The sequence below is a fragment of the Bombus vosnesenskii genome, unplaced genomic scaffold, assembly GCF_011952255.1.
Source record: "Bombus vosnesenskii isolate JDL3184/JDL3185 unplaced genomic scaffold, Bvos_JDL3184-5_v1.1 scf7180000014579, whole genome shotgun sequence".
Taxonomy (NCBI): Eukaryota; Metazoa; Arthropoda; class Insecta; order Hymenoptera; family Apidae; genus Bombus; species Bombus vosnesenskii.
Window position 1 is genome coordinate 37,289 of NW_022883531.1, and position 20,759 is coordinate 58,047.

Genomic DNA, 20,759 nt, shown 5'->3' on the forward strand with positions numbered 1-20,759 from the left:
TTCCGGTGTATCGTCCCACGCGCGCGCGATTCGTTTTTATGATTCTTAAATAACCGCGTGGGATCTTACGATGATACGAACGCGTCAAATTTCTACCCTATACGAAGCTGATTCTATCGTCCCGAGTAATTGCAAGACCCATAAGGGTGGCGTATCCCAGTTATTTCCAACGCTGCAAACTTTTTACGTTCTTTGATTAATCCTGCCACATTATATTGTTATATCTGTGTTTGTATAATCTTGTGATTCTGTCGTAACGTTATCGACACAACGTTCTTTGCGATTAACTTTAAACACGGTCATTATCGCGCAACTAAATCGATATTGTTAGCATGACAAAATCGCTTCCGTTCGATCCTCTCGGTGTGAACGAATCATCAAGAATCGATACCACGAACAACGTATCTGAAGAGTTACAATTTCTTACAATGACTCCGAGTTTGGAAGTAACGAAATTCGAAGATCCTGACATATCGGGTTGCCTTGCACCGATGTTCTCTTTCCTCCGTCAGCCGAATTGCAGAACGCTCACGACTCGTCCTCGCAAATCTAATTTTACACCAAGCTACGATTTCCACGCATTACAAGCCTAATGAGAGACGGCGGAGCAAACAGGGAAATTCCAGCGCAGTGTTTACGTCGTTGATAAATCACCGTCTCGACAAACGAGTCGCGCGATCATTAACCCGCTCCGATATTAATAATCCTTCCTGCCATGTCCTGTAACTCGGCCACTAGCCGAAGGAAAATGCAAGGTTAATGATCTTTGCGCGGAAAATCCTCCGTATCCGCTTTTAGAGTTCTTTCTAGATGCTTCACGATTAACCGGAACTTGTTTCATCTCCATCTTCAAAGTACACGGGCATCGCGTGCAATATTTCCATATCATCTTGCTTTTTCTTCCAGTCGTATGAATATTTTATCGAATATTTTATAATAATTAATTTGCCGATTAAACGGCACCTATTACGATCAAACGAATCTATTCTACAAGCTTAAAGTAATAGACACATTTGCATATTTCAGATCGGATATTCTCCCATCTGAGGAGTTGAATTTTGCGGAACAGCTTGGTACGACGCGAAATGTTTTAGTTTCATGGCACTTTTCGAGTAATACAAATCGCTCGTGCGTGACAGTTATCGAGTATCGCGTTGTATCCCTTTTAAATTATTATATTTACGCAAACAAAAAAAACGGCTTCTCCACAAAGTCCTGCATTGATTTCGTTCGATCGTATCGCGGTTTCGATCGACGAGATTCGCCAGACAAACAAGTTGTCAAGTCGCGCGAAACGAAGGACGATGAAGAGGCCGAAAGACAAGTGGGTGAACGCCGCGAAGTTTTTCGCCTCGATACTGAATCGAACTGTTGTATACAGAAGGCATCTGCGAGAACGTCGAGTAGTACTCGGCATCCGGCTGGTTCTGGCCATCGAGAAATCGAGGACAGGCGGCTATTTATATTTATATGGGCAGCTATTTAGCCGAACGCTGAAATCGGCCGGCTGGCAAGAGTTGGCAGCCGCGGGAAAATTCTCAGCGTCGCCTCGCTTTCCATACAAAGCTTTCGTCGAGCTCTTTTTGCATCGATTTCGCGCGCGTATCAACCGTCCGCCTTCGCGGCCCTTTTTTCGCGAGAACCGCTAATGCCACTTCCCTTCGTCGTCTCGCTGAAACGCTGGAGAATTTTAAGTGCGAGTAAACGCAGGTATCCTGTTTCGGAATTGAATAGAATTCGTGAGATTTCACGGAGAATCGCTTAACGGTTTAGACGTTTCCATAGAAATTGAAGAGTAAACGAAGCTTGGAAGAATGAAGAGTTCTATGGAATTCCATGTAGGGTACACTGCTTTTCATATGTATTAGGACATCTGTCAATTTCATAGCTTGAAACGTTGTAAGAATAATGTACGTCGAAAACGATTAACCAAATCGTGATTCGATTTGGACTTATTCGGACATTTAGTGAAATTTCGAAATCGTTTGGTTTATTATTTCTTGCTTGAGAAAAATACGTGCGTCTAACTACGATATTTGTTTTAGTATATTAAAGCTAAATTACTATTATCACAACTATTGAAGCTGCTAGAAACTTATTTAATTATTTAATTATTTAATTTTAGAATTTTGAAATAGTGCTCGAACATCCTAATCGCTGTACGTAAAACTATTTGAAAAAATTGCAGTTACATAGTGACCTATAATAATTAATTTGCCGATTAAACGGCACCTATAACGACCAAACGAATTTATTTTACAAACTTAAGGTAATAAAGACATTTGCATATTTTAGATCGGATATTCTTCCATCTGAGAACTTGAACTTTACGGAACAGCTTGCTGTGACGCGAAATGTTTTAGTTTCAAGTGCACTTATCGTGAAACACTTTACGACGGATTCTTAAGTGCAACGCTAGTCCGAATATCTCGCTTCATTAAATCCCCTAGCGGTGTAACGATCGCGTTTTGCTTGGATGGACGTAGTTACGATCGTGCGCGCATTCTTCGCCAGTGTTCCGGGGAAATGAGTTCCGGCCTGGCGTTTCCTAGTCCTCCGAGTTCCGGCGGTTTAGTCGATTCGCCTTTTTCAGCCCGCGAAGAAAGTAATTTGCTCGATTTGGAGAAACAAACGTAGCGCTGATTTGCATAATCGTGCGACTATGAGCCAAACCAACCGCAATCCCCGAAAAGTTCCAGGAGTTTCGATGAAGCTTAATAAAACATTGAACATTCTGAGAAATTGAAATTGATCGGATCCCATTGAGAAGACTGATAGAAAATGATAGAAAAATTCGCGACGTTTTCAGTTGAAACGTCGTAAAAAGACACAAGCTGACACAAAGCGCGAGATTAAAACATTTTGTGACAATGTACAGCCCCTGATACGCGATCCAGATTGTTAGAGTTACGATTAATTGGTTAAAATTATTTTTTCGTACGAAATAAGAATTCGGAATACGAAGGATAGATTGGAGAAATGGCGTAAATCAAAAACAATAATATTTATAGTACCATCTTCTTTCTCTACTTTCCAATATATGAAATTGATGGATGTTGTTTTTGAACAGCTGATTTGTTAGGAAGTTTTGTCAAACGACAGAAAATACCAAGTTTGATGGAAGAACGAACAAGAAAGGACTGACAAGGCAACGTGTTGCAGCCAGTAGGAGGATAATCGAGCGTCACGCACAAATGCAACGCAACGCTGACTTTCTCGTCGACCATGTGAACTGCAGCTGCAGAACGGAACACGTGGTCACCCGTTGTGTTCTCTCTCCATGCGGATCTCGCCGATGAAAATAAATATTCCTTCTAGTCCTGGCGCAGGCTAGCCACCGAACAGAGAGTACGTTGCAACATCTGATAACACAGCGCAAAGAACCGATCTTTCCTGCGTAAATTGCCATTTTGCACGACTGAAAAAGCAACGGGCCGACAAAGGTTGCGGCAAACGTGCCAGGCGAAATTACGCGATCCAACGAAACGGTCGACGATACTTTCACGCCTTCCAACTACGAAATAACCGTGTTTCAAACGCCAATGACACCGTACTCTATATCGTAGAAACCTGTACAAGATCGTATTGCAAGGTTAAACGTATATCGTGTTCATCGAATTCTATTTCGTTTATTTTACCTTCACTACGAAAACGCGTTTGTTTGGCTAAGCGAAATTTTCATTTCGCGATTTCTTTCATAAATTCGAAATAATCGCAGATGAAATTCAAAATTTCATCGATCATAGACCAACAGCCTTGAATATACAGTTTCGTACGGATTGCCTATATTGTAGAGAGATCGGAATCACCGTTTTGCAAGGCGAAGTTTTCATCGAGTGGAACGAGTTCGAGGGAGAGCAGTTGTCGGAGTCGTAAAAGGTGGATGAGGAGCGTGTAAAAAGAGACGAAGGAATCCGAGGATCGCGTGTTCCCGGGGTTCTCGGTCGAAGCCGGAGAAGCAGGTTAATTTTCCCGGGGCTTCCGGTGACCTTGGCTACCGGTGCACTTACGAAGAAAGAAACCGAGAGGCAAACTCTCTCATTCATTGTGTTGCAGGGTAGCGAAGAGGATAATCGGGGGAGCGAGCACTCGGTCATCCTCATCGTTCTCGCCGGAATGCCGCAAATACCGATTCCCCGCAGGTCGTTCACCCGCCCTCCGCGACTCCACTCTCTCCTCGTCCCTGTTTGCTCGCCTCAGCCTCGTAGAAAACCGAGAACTCGTTCTATAATCGTGTTCCTTTCCAAAAATTCACCCCACGTCTTTGGATAAATTACCAGGTTCTTTTTGCAAAATGTTAACTGATGCGTTTAGCCGTTTGATTTATCATCCTCCTCGCGGATATGTACATTCGTGTATAACCACGCGATGTTATAAAATAAAGCCAGAAGTTCATTGGACGATACTTTACAAAGGAATAGAAATAATAATTTAAGCGATTATTCCATTGATTATAATTTTCTTCGGCTTCGATATCGATCGAAATGCGAGAGGCGTCGCAGAGGATCGTGCGATGAGGATTTTCAGGTCTGAGATTTTGAAAAGAACCGGTAGATCATGGTGATCCTCGTGTTTTTCAGGATTATGAGAAAACAACGAGAGTAGGGAAGGAAGGCGTGGAAAGCGAAATCGAGTCCATCGGCCTGTTTTAATTGCGGTTACCTGGTTCCCTTGCGGTTCCCGGTGAATCTCGGTTTCGAGACGGGGATCGGAGGTCTCTCATTGTGAAACGAAATTAACATCGATATCGCGATCGAAAAAGCTTGTTTTTAATTGTAATCGCAGCATTAGCGGCAGATATTTGCACGTTTATTGGCCTGCTAGCTGTAGGTTATGGTAGTTGGAAGAGAACCCACGGGGAAGCCACTCTCTCGTCGAAAAATACGAGAGTCCATTAAATGCAAATACAGCGATTCCAGCAAGCGGTGGCCCACGAAATTTACGTATCAAAAGAGGAAGAACAGGTCGATTCGGTAGTTTGGTGAGAAAGAGAAACAGGACGGTTCGAGATTAGCCACCTTTTTCAGAGGCGAGAAATATCTGAAAGTTTCTCAATTATCCGTGTAAATCTCCACCCACGATAGCAACGATCAGACCTTTTTCGATACTGACGGATATATAATCTCCTCGCTCGATGCTTGGTGGATTAAAACGAGATAGCGATTCGATATTGTATGTACGCATCGAATTTCGTTAAATTTACCGTACATAATACAAATTTACAATGTAAAGTAAAATTTGCCAAACGTTATTTTCGTGGTATCCATGAAACCCACGTTTCAACTATAATATTGTACACAAAACAGGCTACAGAAAATTGTATACGCGTATATATTAAACTTTACTAACTTCGATATACACAACATAATTTTCCGGTATAATATCGAATTAATTGAACATTATTTTTAATATAAATTCGAATTGTGGTATAAATTTTTAATCGATTTAGCCTGCGACAAATTCTGGTCTAAATTTGAATGCTGGAACGGTAGCTTTTCAGCGAAAGAAATCGATAGTTCCACGACCTGGAAGTAACAGTCGGCATTCCAGCGCCTAATTCTGGACAAAAATCGTAAAATCCTTTCGCTCTCGTCAACATCCCCCTCGAGAAAACAAAGAAGCTGGATGAAATCGATGGATGCGAAAGCAGAGTCTCGCGGGAGTTTCTCCGCTTCGTTCTCGTTAAGAACAATTTGCTGACCTGACGCAGGCATACGGAGGAATCGGGGAAGGCGTACACGCTGACGTCTGCCGTCTGCCAAGACAATTGTCGAACGACAAGGCCCCGTCTGCTTTCTTGGTAGCTCGCGCGACAGTTCGCGATCATTGTTGCGCGATTATTAATCACGATAACGAACAGCGTGGCCGTAGGATAAATTTGTCACGCTTCTGCGAAACAACGTTCCGTCTTCATTAAGCCTCCCGCCTCGTCCTACTGCTCTCTCGACCGTAACTTGCCAACAAACAATGTACAGTACTTGGCTACTGTAGCTTTGGGAAGACGGGAAAATGGAAATTTTGGACGGTTGAAAATTTGTCAAAATCGCTTCACTCGAATTAATTATATGAGCAGCAAGCGGTCAATTTACATGCAATGGTTGGAGAAAGTATCGGCGCATCGTTGTACTTATTATAATTAATTATAATTAATACTACTTATAATACCAATTATAGTTAACACGCTATGAATGGCACGCCAGTTTTACAAGGTTTGGCCATGGCACAACGATGAATTTTTTATTAAGCGATATATATAACGTTGAAACATTACACAAGAGATATGTTACGGTGTATAATCATCATTAATGAATTTATCTCAATGAGGTCATCGGTAACCCCCATGGCGCTGTAGTGCAATTTCGCTCGATTCACTTATTTTTTGCGATTATCAATTATCTCATATTGTTTCTTCGCGTTGCTAAATAAGTGTTCTATGTTGTTACGTCCGGGACCTGCCATAAATCATAATCCATCCCTTGGTTATACTTATTCGGACAATAATCCTAAAGAACCGTCACAAGATTTAGCAATTTTTTTTTGCTGTCAAGCATTATTGTTCGTTAAGATAAAACACGGAAAAAGCGGGTTTTTCCCATGTTCGAAAGCCACTGGTGGGGGGGGGGGTGCACATAATAGATCTATATTTCATGTATAAATAAACCTATTTTTATATGTTCTACACCGCATTAATTTCGTCACACCATTGCAGTAACGATGGTAATAATAAAAAATGTATAACTATTGACATTTGTTCAAATTATGTATTTCTACTAATCTTGGTGCGCCGGTCATCGGTGACCCCCACGGCGCCACGGCCAAGTCGAGTGCCGGTGACCCCCGTGGCATACAACGTGTTAATTAAGTTTAAACGCGTTAAATGTCGTATCATTTACTAATGTTTCGAAGGATCGCAAAAGTTTGATGCTACGTAAGTGAAGTGTGTAGCGCTTGATAAAAGAAATGCTTCGTTGGAAAGTAATGGTAGAAGAAACTACGGAAGCTTTGCCTCTTTAGAAACGTTTAACCGAGTTGCCTGAAAATTCCTGACACAAGGAATCAATCGTTTATCGTTAAACTGTACCGAAATAATTTCCGCCCTTTCTTGCGTCCCTTGTTCTCGTTTTCCACACAATGAACAGACGACCATCGTAAGAACGTGTCGAATGCAACGTTACGGGTTTCGAATGACTTTTGCCCGGGGGAAACAGATGGAAAGAGTCACTTTCCTGCGGCTTACTAGGATGACAAATGGTGCCTTTGAAACCACGCTCTTTGGCACATTTCCATCGGTTCGATGTTTTCTACCGCGCGTTTCCTTCGCTTCCCACGTTCTTTCTCATTTTCACTCGATACTATGCCATCGATAAAATATCACCAGCGAACATATTCAAGATTTGTCTAACAACTATCGAATGAAAGATAGGCGCGTTTCGATAACAAGTGTCATTTTCTCGTCGCCGATTCGTCGCTGGAATTTTGTTCGCGTCGCAAAGGAACAAATTAATTATTCGAAAGGGCGAGACGAAGCGCAACCTGCGCCCAGATTTATATAAAACCAATGGAAAGCTCGCACGGCAGCAGCGGGACTAACGAAAACCGTTTGGCGTTGAGTCAAGTATTTGGAGAATGAAGAAACGCTTAGGGTCGTGGTAAAAATGGCGCAGGAATGTAAACGGCCATATTTTCCATGCACGCGCTCGAATAAACATCACTCGACGACAGGTGTAAATAACTATGAAATCATTCGTTTTATTATTCACAGATTCCACGTTTCATCTTGATATTATTAACGCACCGTTGGTGAAATACTATTGCACCAGCATTGCAACGTTACATTTCTAATTTCTCTGTTACCTGCGCGCATTTCTATTGATCTTAAATCAAAATTGTAAGCGATCGATACGGTTGTTCGTTGCTCACTATATTATCTCATATGCTCGAGATTTTGCAATCGTAAAAGGGGAAAAGAGGAAGACTGTACCTTGTTAGTCATCGACCCTCACAATGAAGAATTAATTTTAGCCACACGCGGAACGAGTGTGCAGCAGAGTTCCGCCTTAATCGATTATCGCGTTGTAAATAAAACGTCAACCATGACTTCCATATTTTAGCAGATGCAAGTCAAGTTGATATTTAATTCTTAAAAGACGCGATATAAATAATAGTAAATCGGAAGGTAAATTTAATAGATATAAATAATAATTCTAACATTGTCACCGCTCCACTTTATAATTTCTTAATCAACGTGACTCTGTCTGAATGGTTCGTACCGTGACAAATCGATTTTAACGATCGTGTGTGGAAGAAGAGTTGGAAGAAAGATTCGTTGAAAGAGCACAGGAAAGAGTGGGGCCCATCAGTGACAGAAAGCCAGGCGTGACCTCTGGTTCGCGCGAGCGTAAAACGAAGAAACACCTCTCTGGCTGGCCAGAAGAAAAGAATAAGACAGGAACAAACCGTAACTACTAGGAGAATAGACGAGAGGAGGAAGCACCCGTGAGTAACACCGGTTAAGTATACGAGGCTGTGAGCGCGCTTGTAAAAGTACGACGCCGCGTTTAATTTCGGCTTTCCTCGCGCCGAAAATATTCGCGCCACTTTCCGCGCCGGCATAGCTTCGCAGCTAACAGGCATTCCTACGGGGACTGGTGTCAGTTACCTAATTATAGTTGCATAGAAATCTGTAAGGGGACACCGCGACAGATCGGGCCGCGCCTTCAGCAACTCGGGTTGCAGTGAAAACGTGCAACAGACGCCCGCGCGCACGCACGCACGCGGAAGATTCTTTGCGTGCACGCTTGCGTGCGTGCGCCGCCGCAACTTCCGGATAAACCTCGAGACTCCCGTTCCCAGTATTTTCCTTTATTTTCCGACCAATTCTTTTCTCCTTTTTCCTCTCGCAAATGAAAGATCTGTTTCGCTAATCTCAGCTTTTCGATGACGAGGAACGCCAATCGTTCTTTTTCAAATAATCGCATATACGAAGCACGGATGTTTATAAATTACGTTCGATGTCTTTCATGGAAGATCGATTTTCAAGTTCCATACGTTTCTTAACGATTCTCTCTCAGAGATATCACTTCGTTCGATTTTCAAGTATTATACAATGTACGTCGGTAGGATTCGTCCCTGTCGAACATTGAAAAAGTATTACGAACTGCAGCGGAGGCATTCGATCAGGCTCGATCGAACCTCGTTACACTTACCAGCCACTTACATTGTTTAGAATCTAATCTTCGCCAAGAATGCACGAATCCAACCATTTCAATCGTAGCTCTAAAAGATTCGACGTTGATTAATGCCTGGCATTAACCAACTAGGTCTACTATTCCTGAAAGCAATCGTACAGAGAGATTTCAATTGGCTATATTTCCGAACACTATAAACCATCATTTAGGGTCAATAGAGCGGTCATGGCGCAACAATTTCGCCAGTGTATATCCGTCGAGGACTTACGAGCGCCCCGCTGTCTCATCCGCAATTGCAACGATTCGATTCGAATTTGGTGTAATACCCGGAAAGAGATTTACATGGTCCTCGACTCGAACTATCGTACGATTCTATTTCGACCGATAGTTTCAGAAATCCAGAAGAAGGGATCGTGGACAAGAGGCGTGGACGCGAATCGAGGAAGCAAAGTTTCCATTATCGATTACGTCTTTGCCGGTCTCGAGCGCGGTCCATGTGCGGTTATAACCCATGGAACGACACACGGTTATTCGACGACACCGGTAATCGATCCCTTTCACTTGTCACATCAATTCGCGTTACATAAATTCAACGATTAACACGCATTAATCGGACCTCGTTTACCGAACTTTCTTCGAATAATATTTTATTTATCTTTTACCGTAATTACGATAGCTGCCTGACAGCGTTCACACGTTTATCAAAAATTGAACTCTGTCGCGTCTTTTGTTTCACTCTCGATCGAATTGTATTCTTTTATCGTCATAAGATTTCTTAATGGATAACCGATACGGCGATCGTTTCATCACCGAGACGGAAATGTTTAGGAATTCGTAAAAAAACAGATACTTTGTAAAATAGAAATTCTTACGCAAGTCTAAAGGGATAGACACGAATTGGGTGAAAATGATATCACGGTGGAAAATCGATAAACGCACAGGATACGCAAATTGACGCAATTATCGAGGCTGTTGCAACAGTGCAAGTGGGTGCACGAGACAAAAGCACACCCTCGCGTACGTTCACTCGCCGTTGGCTTCGGCACGTACTACGCGTCCGGAATGATTGTGCAAATACTACATGATACTGCAATTTACGGGTGAACCTTGCGCTTTCGTTTGGACGGGCTCCGGTGCTCTCGCCGTCTCGCGAATCATCGTCGTAAAGTCGTGGTTTAATTACGAGACGCTGGAAACCTCTTCCCTTTCTGAATTCAAGAAATCGTGACTAAGGAACGAAGGAGAACAACCCTTGCTGCGTGAACGTTGCCATCAATTTTCTTCGGATTTTATTCTCTGGGAAACCTTTCGTAAATCGCTTCTCACACAAAGGGAAAATCATTTACTCGCATCAAGCGAGTCGAGTCTATAGGAAGCAAAACGAATAGTATCAAAATACAGACAGAGTTTTAGAATATTCGTTTGTTCGTTTATTTCTCCTTCGGTTTGCTACAGACTAACGATCATAAAATTATTCGCTTTTGGTATTATTCATTGTTTAGCAGTATTTAAAGTTCACTTTAATTTATTGAAATTCGTAGATTAGTAGCTCGATGATGTAGAATTTATGAAACATAGATAGACGCGACGATTTCATCGCGAACGAGTCTGGTTTATCATGGTGCACGGCGGACGTGGTTGAAAAGGAATCGACGAAGGTGGAACGACACGGGAACGTCGCGTGAATCGAAACGAAAAGTGGCGCTGTCGCTTTCGTTCGCGACCGCTTTTGGGCAGAGGATTTCCCGGCTGCGGCGACGAGTCTCGTGGCGTGCGAGCGTCGTTGAATCGCGGTAGTGTGTCATTCTAAAAATAGAGGATAGGTTGAAACGAGAGAGTTAGCCACGATCCGGGAGAAAGAGAGAAGGGATCTCCTATAGTCCCGGTCGTGAACCCGAAGAACGACCTCGGAGAAACGCCGGCCAACGAGAGGGACGAGAGAGAAAAGAAGAGACTGGATCGAGCGAAAGAGATCGAGAAAGCGGGAGAAAAAGATCGACGAACGGATAGAAAGGGTAGGGAAGAAAGAGAATACGAGCGAACCTAGAAGGAGAAAACGAAAACGAAGAGAAAGAAGAAGAGGAGGAGGAGGAGGAGGAGGAGGTGGAGGAGGAGGAGGAGGAGGAGGAGGAGAGGGAGAAAGATCGAATTAAAGAGACAGCGCGCGAAAGATTTGAGAAGCACGACGACCACGGACTTGAAAACGTTCTGCGCGCTTTTAAATATCACGTTGTGCCGTGGAGCATGGAAAAACTGGTGAACGCGCATGCGCGCTACAGGGACGCCGAAGCACGGGCGCATGCGCGCTTCGAACCACTTTCTAATTTTACTGCGGCGCGACTTAGTTTATGTTAGAGTCAGCCCGACCGTTCTCTTTCTCTGTTTATAAATCGTGCTCTGCTCGGGCCACGATATGCTGGAATTTGTCAAGCAATTTTTGACGGTAGTTTGCTTGGATTGTTTTCTCGGTAGGGATAAAGGATAAAATTAATCCGTTAATCGGTGAACATAAATCAACTCGATCGAATCATTGCTAGTCTCTCGAATACGACTTTCTTGAAATATTCCCCATCTTCTTACGCGACGTTACACCTTTCTTAAAAGTACATATATTGTACCATAGAGTAGAAATTGCGCGAATTTGTACGGATTTGTCGAAGAAGAAGCAGGTTCGCGCGTACGAATAAGTCGATCGTATAACGAGAGTCCACTTTTCAATTCTGTTCGCTATTTACGAATTTCGTTTAGCGAGTAAGAGTTCGCGTTCGTATAAGCGAATCGCACTGAAACATTTGCTTATAAATACAGACCCGTGTGCGGCATCGATAAAATCGTGCAATGATACACGCCAATGTTACGATATATCGACGTGGAAGAGACAGTTAGGAATTCCTTAACGACCACTTTAAATCAATATACATATAGTTCCGCGTCGTTTCGCTGCGTGATTCGCTAAAAACATCCACGCGACGCAGCCACCAACCGGAATAATAATTGTGGCTATTAAAAAGACGTTTAGAAGCTGTTTCATTATACTTCGTCCGATCATCACACTCGACTAATTCGTAGTTGATATAATTTACCGTATCTTATTCTTACGACTCGCGTTTTATTCTTTCTAATTCCAACCACAAGCCTGACCCACGGCAACTTTAACGAGCCAAAGAACATCGATTAACGCTCGTTTCGGTGGCCATAAATTTTTGCGCGAAATACTCCCGGAATAAACTGCACGTGACGAATTTAGAAACGTGTGCAACAAGAAGACGTGACGCAAACAGAGTCTTTCAGAGCCTTTAAAGGTGCGTTCTCACCGATGAACAATCTGTTGCCAGTTTGTCATGTGTTTGCATACTGTTCAAGGATATGTTCGTGGAACGTGATTCTTTGAAGCGTCTAAAGTTCTTTCGAGTATGGTCTAGTAGATACAAAGTCATTAAAGCGTTAATAACTTTAACGTGTACCGATACGTATACCAACGACCTAACGTCGTCCCAAGATGAATTTAAAATTCGAGAACGTATCTTACCATCCTAGGAAATAGCTCGCTGTACAGTACTTGTACGTATCGTTTAGCGATATTTAACAAAGGACTGAAACAGTCCTATTATATTTTGAGTTGTAAAAAATTCTTTTCTTTCAGCGATCTAATTCTACTGGTACCTAGCGCGTCATTTACTTTTAGTATCAATTTTTGCGAAAATTTCAAAATCGAAGCTTGAAATGTAGCAAACCGAAAGCTCTAGCAAACTGGCGCGGCTAGTGCGATATTTGTTGTTTCACGATGGCTCGCAAAAGTCTTTCAATTTGCGAAACAACACGATTCCAGGAAGCAGCCAGCGTGGTATCCTTGAGCAGTTTCAGATTTCATTTTCGAAATAAGTTCGGTCGCTATGGCATAAATACGCGAACGCACGGAATAGCTAATAATAGGAGGATTCAACTTGGCAGCCAACGCGGCAGCGCTGCAACTGCTTCCTGAGTTCCATACGGCCGCATCTTCCGTTAATTTCGATGCACGCGCACCGAGAGGACACCACGGAAATTAAAGCCAAAGGGAGGAGTGGTCTCTCTAGTTAGCATCCCTGCGGTCGTACGAAGTGGCGCGAATTACGCGGCGTCTCTCCCAGAAGGACAGCGGATCTCGTTGTTCACCGAATTCGGAGCAATCTAAGAATAGAGCGTGCCTTCTCTTCTCTGCTACGACCTACCATCTCCGGTTTGCCCTCGCATATTTTCGTAATCGTCAGATCGCGAATGTTTATACCAAGAGGAACACATCCAAATCCACGGATATATTAATAACCTTCACTGGCTTTTAAAGGACGATCCAACGCGTAAGAAATCATACACAGTGCCGGAAGAGATTACTTCAGAACGATTACACGAATGATAAACAAAAACACAGCCTTTGAGAAAAGGTGTGCAAATCAATTCGGTCTTTCATAATTACGATATTTCGAGTAACTGTTTCGAGAAAGGAAATTTGTCTTGTTACTTTTCCGCGGCATTGTACGTACGACGCAATTTTTTAGCGATGTGCAACAAATTTTGGCGCGTCTGCTTTCGCGTCCAAAATAAAAACGATCGTCGTGTAATCTAACTCTGTCGTGGAATTAAACGAATCTCTCTTCCTAGTCGTCCCTGGAATAAGACCAGGAAAATCGTTGGTCCAGAAATACCCAGTGACCTTCTTCCGAATGGCTCGCAAAGGAGGCACGAAACTGCGCAACGTCGATCGGTTATCCAGTTGTACGGACAGGAGGTAATTCGACGAGAAAGAGCGCGCGAATTACCAAACAGAACATTAATCTGTTATTTACGTCGCGTAAATCAATGGCGAGTCACGATGCGAGGGCGCGGAGTTTCTCTCGAATTCTCGTCGTTAATTTCCTGACCGAGGTCGAACTCGTTGTCCCGTCGTGAAGTCGACGAACAACGAACGCGTTTCTTCGGCCGTTCACTTTATGGGGCTACTAAAGCAAGCTTTGCCTTCGCATAACCATAAAACCACCGCTGCCGGTTGCTTCGACCGGCATATTCAGCGTTCACAGGTTACTCGCGATTTCCTTCGCGATCCCCCTTTATCTCGTTCTCTATTTCGTCCGCGCACAGTAGCTACGAAAAATATTTATACGTATCTTTATCTTCCATTGATTCTACGTGCGATTCTCATACTCGCACGAAAGTACCAGTGAACGATACGAAATTTAATATACGCAGAGCTAATTAATTAATTAATTAAATATTATGAGAAATGTAACGGTGCGTTTAATAATTTTTCTAGTCGCCATAAAACACTGCGTGCGTATTCGACGTGTGATATTTCATAAAGGACAGAAATGACGTGTATCTTTGCTTATCTTCAAATTCGTAGCCAATTTTGTTGAATTGTAAATTTCCATAAACATGCGTGGCGTAATAATAGCGATAATACAATTTTGTGATTGCAGGTGTCCACGGTGCGACTGTCCGACGATCCAGGCGCACCATAATGGCGGAGGTGGCGACCAAGAAGTCGATCAATGTCGTAAGTAGCAAAAAGAGCGAGGTGTGTAGTGTTCAATCTAACAACGGTTTGATCCAGTTGGATAATTTAACCGCGAGTAACAAGCAACTAATCTCGTTGTGTGACAACAACGACGACGAGGACGACCTAATCCTGACTAACAACACGCGTAACGAGTTGGACACCGACGACAAGAGTCTTCAAGAATTAATCGAGAGCGAGCTAGCCTTGAGAATTTGCTCCAGCACCGAAGAGGAGGCCGGTATCGAATCGGACGAGCAACAAGAAACGATGAACCAGCCAGAAGCGGTCAAGAGGATCGTCTTGGATATACATCAGGAGGAGGACGTCCTCGACGTAAACGCGAAATTCATCGTGGCGGAAACGGAACATTCCGCGTTGGTGGACAAGTCGTACAGTTATCAAAACGGTCACATGTCACCGGAGACTAAAATTTCGAATTCTTCGTACGAGGAAAACGCGAAGCCAGAACCGATCACGGTAGGTTTCCGGGACGAGGAGGAGCAGCAGCAGCAGGAGGAACAGGCGTTCGACGAGCAGTCGGAAGTTGGCAGCACGATATTGGTCGAAGAAACAACGACTCGTGAGATCGATCAGCTGGCGCGTGACACGTCCAACGATGGCAAATTCCCGCAAAACGAGGACGACGAAGACCCGCGTCCAAATTATCCCGTCCTTCGACCCACGGAGGCCACCGAGAGGCTATCGGAAGTGACGACTACGACCCAGGAATCCTTCGAGTCACCTTACGAACACGAGCAAGACCAGGTAACCAGAACCGTGTCTGCGAGTTACGTGGACAAGTACCAACAGGAGCAAGAGGTTCAGGGTATGATCTTCGAATCCATGGAAGCAGATATCGTGAAAGACGCTGTAACGATGGAAGAGAGCCGTTCGCGGAAGAGAGACACGACAGACACGTGGTCAGAGCAGACGATCGATACGGAGGATCGACAAACTGGTCAGTTTTCTGATAATTTCGATCAGTCCTTGTGTCAGGAGGACGTAGAGCCTCGTACCACCGAAGAATTCGCCAAAGAAACCGTACCGGAGAGTAAGAAACTAGCTGATACTTTCGAGCTTGCAGACACTGAGCGTGACAAGGAAAGGGAGGAGGTGAAAGAGTTCTCGGTGGACAAGGAGTCGAAGGTATCGGCGAACGATAAATCTTCCTCCTCGATGGAGGAGAAAATTCCCGAAGATGTCGAGGAACTATCCGTTCCAGGGAAGCTGATCGAGGAATCGGAAGAAGAGGCCCGTGGCACGCCGACGATGCAGTTCAGAAGCTTCGACGACGTAACATTGAGTCACTCGGAAAGCTCGGCAGATGCAGCTAGTACTCAGGAGTTCCTGGACACGGAACGTCGAGTGCTAAGCGAAGAAAATTGCGACCAATATCTTCCAGAAGATATTCAGGCTCGCGAGACCCTGTCGACTGAAAAGATCGATCCTCCGATTGGGAATTTGCTGGAGGAGGAGGAGGAGGAGGAGGAGGGGGAAGGGCAAATTAAGGAGGAAGAAACGAAAGAGGAAGCAAACGATAACATGGACGAGCAAAACGCGATAACGGAATCGTCCAGCGAACTGTCCGTATCGGAACCCACTTTCATCGAGAAAACAGAAGTGGTGATATCCGAAAGCAGCGTGAAGATAGTCTCCGAGACGCAGTGCCTCGAGATCGACAACGACGCGGAACCAGTCAACGAGGAACAACTTCGGAACCACGAGCTCGAGTCACCGGTTCGCGCACCTCTTGCAACCCCCGACGACGAGACCAGCGACGTTTCTAACGTGGGTGACGTAAGTGTTGCTTCGTTTGCGACTAATCAACCACACGGATCTTTGTTAAGACGTAAGAGCGAGCTACATTAAAGGTAGGACGCGCTTGACAGTTTGAAACGTTGAGAGTTCTATCAACCCTTCTAACTTTTCTGACAAAACGCTTGATACTCGTTCGTACGGAGGATGTTGTTTAATCGACGATGAGATTGCAGAGATTCGTTTCATATAATTCCAATGGTTACGCTATAAAGCTTAGAAAGATGTTTTTTTTTCAAATATTTTTCTCACCTTTGTAGCACACACTCTTTCGGTTCATATCGAAAAATCTATGCGATTTTATCGTCAACTAAATGGTATCTCCTATATTATATTATATAATACATTAGAAGGAATGATTCCGTTGTTATTTGACGTTGAGTGATGTGTGTCGTGTTTCACTGACCAAATAACGTGGCCGATACGATTACGCGAAGAATTTTAGCAGAAGTAAAAGTTGGATTGAATTTCGAGCAAAAGGTCAGCATGCAGCTTGAGAGTAATTGATATTTAGTCTTTTTTCGTCGGATAAATGACGCGGAATGTTGAGAGAGAACATTTTATTAGGTCGAATTTAAGGTAGAAAATCGGTAGACACAGCTTGAGAGTAATTGGCCGACTACGTTGTTTCCGGCAAAGCTATATCGTAGCGAACCGATGGTACCAACGCGTCGCTTTGCAAAGAGGCAGTGTTATTCGCGTTCCTGCCGAGTGTTGAGTAATTCTTGCAAACGAGCCATTCCGCTTTTCCTGTCGGTACACCGCGGCACTAATTACACCGTTGCTTCTGCTCCCACGCATATTTCGTGGCGGTGATAATTAATCTCGTTAACCAGGTAAGCTGACGTTCCGTTCGATTCACCATAAAACTCTTCGCTCTTGACTTCTTTATTCTTCTTTTTTTTTTTCTTCTTTTTTGTTTTACTTTTTTCCTGAAAGCTAAAGGAAAAACAAATACAGAAATGAAAAGGAAACGTTGAAGCGGCAAGGCGTTGTAGCGTAAACGTTGGCGCGTTTAATTAAATAACAAAGGCCTAATTGGCTCGTTGACACGGAGCAACGATGCGTAACCACTTTCATTCTCCGTTATTTCTCTTCATTGACACCGGCGAAGAATACGACACGCGAGCCTGCGCTCCTTTATTCCACGACGTGGTCCAGTGAGAGTATGGACGAATGTAGTTCACGGCTATGAACGGAATTACGACTAGCTGGTAACGCGAACCGAAACTCCACAAGCCGGCAATTAAATCGCGTTTGATACGCGGCATAAATCAGGTTCCTGACAAGTATCGAAACTCGCGGCCTACCTAGTGAAGACGAGCAATCGTGCAACGAATTTGGTAACACGTAATCCTAGTTAAACAGAATAATTATAACAATTCCATCTTGCTATCCGCTCGTCAACAGAGCTGGGTATCTTCGTGGACATCGCTTGCTAATTTTCAAAAACAGTGCCATTTCCAGTTGTGAGATTATCCTCGCCAAGTAGCGTAATTTTATTCGTATCTAGCGTTTGACTGGCTCGCAGATAAATCAGAATCGACTTTTCAGATTTGATTTTTAGATTCTCGGACGACAACTGTCAACAAACCTATGCTACTTTCGTTAGATCTGAAATATCAGGATATTTCTTGCTTGCAATCATAAATTTCGCTTTTACGATTCACTTTTACGAACAGCGAGATAAAAATTATCGGGGCTTTTACTTTCGAAAGAGCATCGACTGTACCGAAGAAGAAAGCGTACAGCCGTGTTTCGACCAAACTCGTTGTATGTCCGAAATTAATTAGCGAGTGCAGGGCTCCGGAAATAACGTTGCGTGTTGGTGGAACGAGAAACAACGAGTTGAATGTACCTCGACGACACGAATAGAAGCGACAACGATAATTCACGGGCTTCACGTGAACAGATGAACGCGTACCGGAAGCAATCCGCTCGTTTATCAAGACGACGCTACGAAACCGAGTTATCAGACAGCCGGTTCAACGACTACCGCCCATGCCGTGTAACCTATTCCGCTAGGAACGAGCTCGACCGAGATCGAGGTCGTGACAAACTTTTAAATCGAATTCAGACAAATTCCAGTTAAAAGTTTCGACCGAGTTTTATAAAGTGGAGCTTTTTTCATGTTTTGCGTGAAAATTCCGTGACAGTGGCCGCGAAATTTCGAAGCTCGTAATAAACTCTGAAATCGAATTTAGATGAAAATGTTCGACAGTTGAATAGTTTTAGAGCTGAAATTTAGAAATCTCAGTTTTTTTTTAACGTCTTTGAACTTTCAAACTTGGAGTACTTAAATTAGGGCAACGAGCGTTTCGACGTTATTTTCGAAGGTAAATTCTCTGCGTAACTTTTTGGGATTTTCCAACGTCAAACTTTCGATAATTCGTCGTTGCGAGTGTCCGAATTAAATTTAAACGAAAATCTTCGCTTAAAAGTTGCTACATCGAAATTTAAAGACCGCGGCTCTCGTACGTTGAACTTTCAAGGTCGCAACTCTCAGACACCGAGCTACCAAGGTCGGATCTTTTCCATTCGCACAACTTCCATGATTTCCACACTCGATCAAGATCACGATTTACTTCCTATATGTCAGGCGACCAAAGCTTCCAGTTATCGCTATTCGAATACCGGTTTCCTCGATCACGTGTCACGAAACGACTCCCCCACACACACACTGACATACGCGTAGATACGCGTGAAACGTAGCCGAGTGACGTTCAAAAAACCAAACGAACGCGTTACATCAAAAGCACGATGAAGAGTAGATCGAGGTCGATCTTGGACGAAGAACCGCCGGCCAATCCTGAGACTCTGTTTACTGTTGGATCGGCTTGCTACCTTTCGTTCTGCTATTCTGAACACCGTCTGCTCCCCTCGTGTTTCACCTGGCCACCCATACGCGGCCAACCGTCTCCCCGTGTCCGGTGGAAACGGCCAATCGCGGAAATCCAACGTATCCCCACGGTTTCCTCCTCGCTATCCACGCTTTGGAGAGCACCGAGTTTTCTGAACCTGGTCAGGTTCTTCCAAACGTTGCCAGACAGCTTTAGAGTTGTGGATCTAGCGGTTACTCAAACGTCTCGATCCTCGGTGCGAATCTCCACGAGGATGATCTTCGGTCAGGTAGGACTTGGGTCAACTCGCTACGAGGTCATCCAACGAAAATCACTGGCTATACTTTTCCACTTCTTCGTCTATTTCAATCTCTTTAACATCTTTTAAGCGTCTCTCTTGTCTGTTCAAGTATTTTTACACTACCTTTGCTTATCGCATAAATTCGATCTATCGTCGGATAGAACTTGCCATTCACGGACCAATACGCGCGAAACTTGTTCAGATAGTTTCATATAGCTGTATAATAGAACATGTAATCGTGTATCTACTTTTTTGTCTCTTCGTCTTTTTCAACTTTTTCGATCTTCGACATTCTCTTCTTGTAAATTCAATCTCGATTTAAGCGCAACTCGAAGTCCTGCAATTTCCTCATCCCACAATTACGTATTCTTTTTCTGTCTCTCTTATCTGTTTGAATTTTGTTCTGGCAAAAAGTACGCTTGATCCTCGCACAAATCCAATCTGCCAATACTTAGCCGGACTTTTGTTACCGAAAGGAGAGATCTATCGTTGGTTTAATTGCATCCTCGAGTGATTTATCCCGCGGTTACTGTTTTATCAGGCGCGACCACGCTCTTCCTGAACGTTTCCCGTTTGCATAGAATTTTTCTGATCGGTATCGCGACGTCTGTCTGCCCGAGCTAGCGCTAAGGGAGCCCCGGCCCCAGGGCGCTCCACGAACACGTTCCCCTTCTCTTTGCATTCCCTTGCACTCTCTTCTTCCCTCTCGTCTGTTCCTTGTGGTTCTTCCGTCAGCTTTCGTCGACCTCGTTACCAAGGTAGACGCGCGTCGTCGTCCTCAGCGACTAGCCGGTCTTCGTCCAGGAAGAATCGTCCGATTTCTTCGAAATTTTCCAAAGTTTTTGACAAAAATTATCGAAATTGTTACTACTGGTGTTTGTGGTGATCTTTGAAGCTCGTTTAACGAACGTTTATCTTTTACTTTCTAAATCGAACGAATTTGAATTGCTCGGTGGTGGCGAGAAAGTGAGGCAGATTAGGATCGGCGTGAAAGAAACTCGCGCGAAGGAAGCAACGATTTTCCACGGTACGTGCGAACGTTTTTTTCCTTCTGAAAATTACCTCGCATCTTCGCTACTCTT

The 20,759-nt window shown here is 43.8% G+C and overlaps 1 protein-coding gene and 1 long non-coding RNA gene across 19 annotated transcripts in view; one reads left to right on the forward strand and one right to left on the reverse strand.

Annotated features, from left to right (window-relative positions):
* The window catches only part of LOC117240183, a 74,932-nt gene that overhangs the window by 23,381 nt on the left and 30,792 nt on the right, over window positions 1–20,759 (forward strand). For 17 of the 18 annotated variants that reach the window (XM_033506102.1, XM_033506103.1, XM_033506090.1 and 14 more), the window contains exon 2: window positions 14,642–16,518. In XM_033506102.1, the coding sequence (XP_033361993.1) occupies window positions 14,683–16,518 (1,836 nt within the window). In that variant the 5' untranslated portion in view covers window positions 14,642–14,682. The remainder of the gene's footprint in view (window positions 1–14,641; window positions 16,519–20,759) is intronic. The other variant, XM_033506091.1, reaches the window with a different exon arrangement.
* Window positions 1–20,759, reverse strand: part of LOC117240210 — a 66,508-nt gene that overhangs the window by 7,963 nt on the left and 37,786 nt on the right. The gene's annotated exons all lie outside the window — the stretch shown is intronic.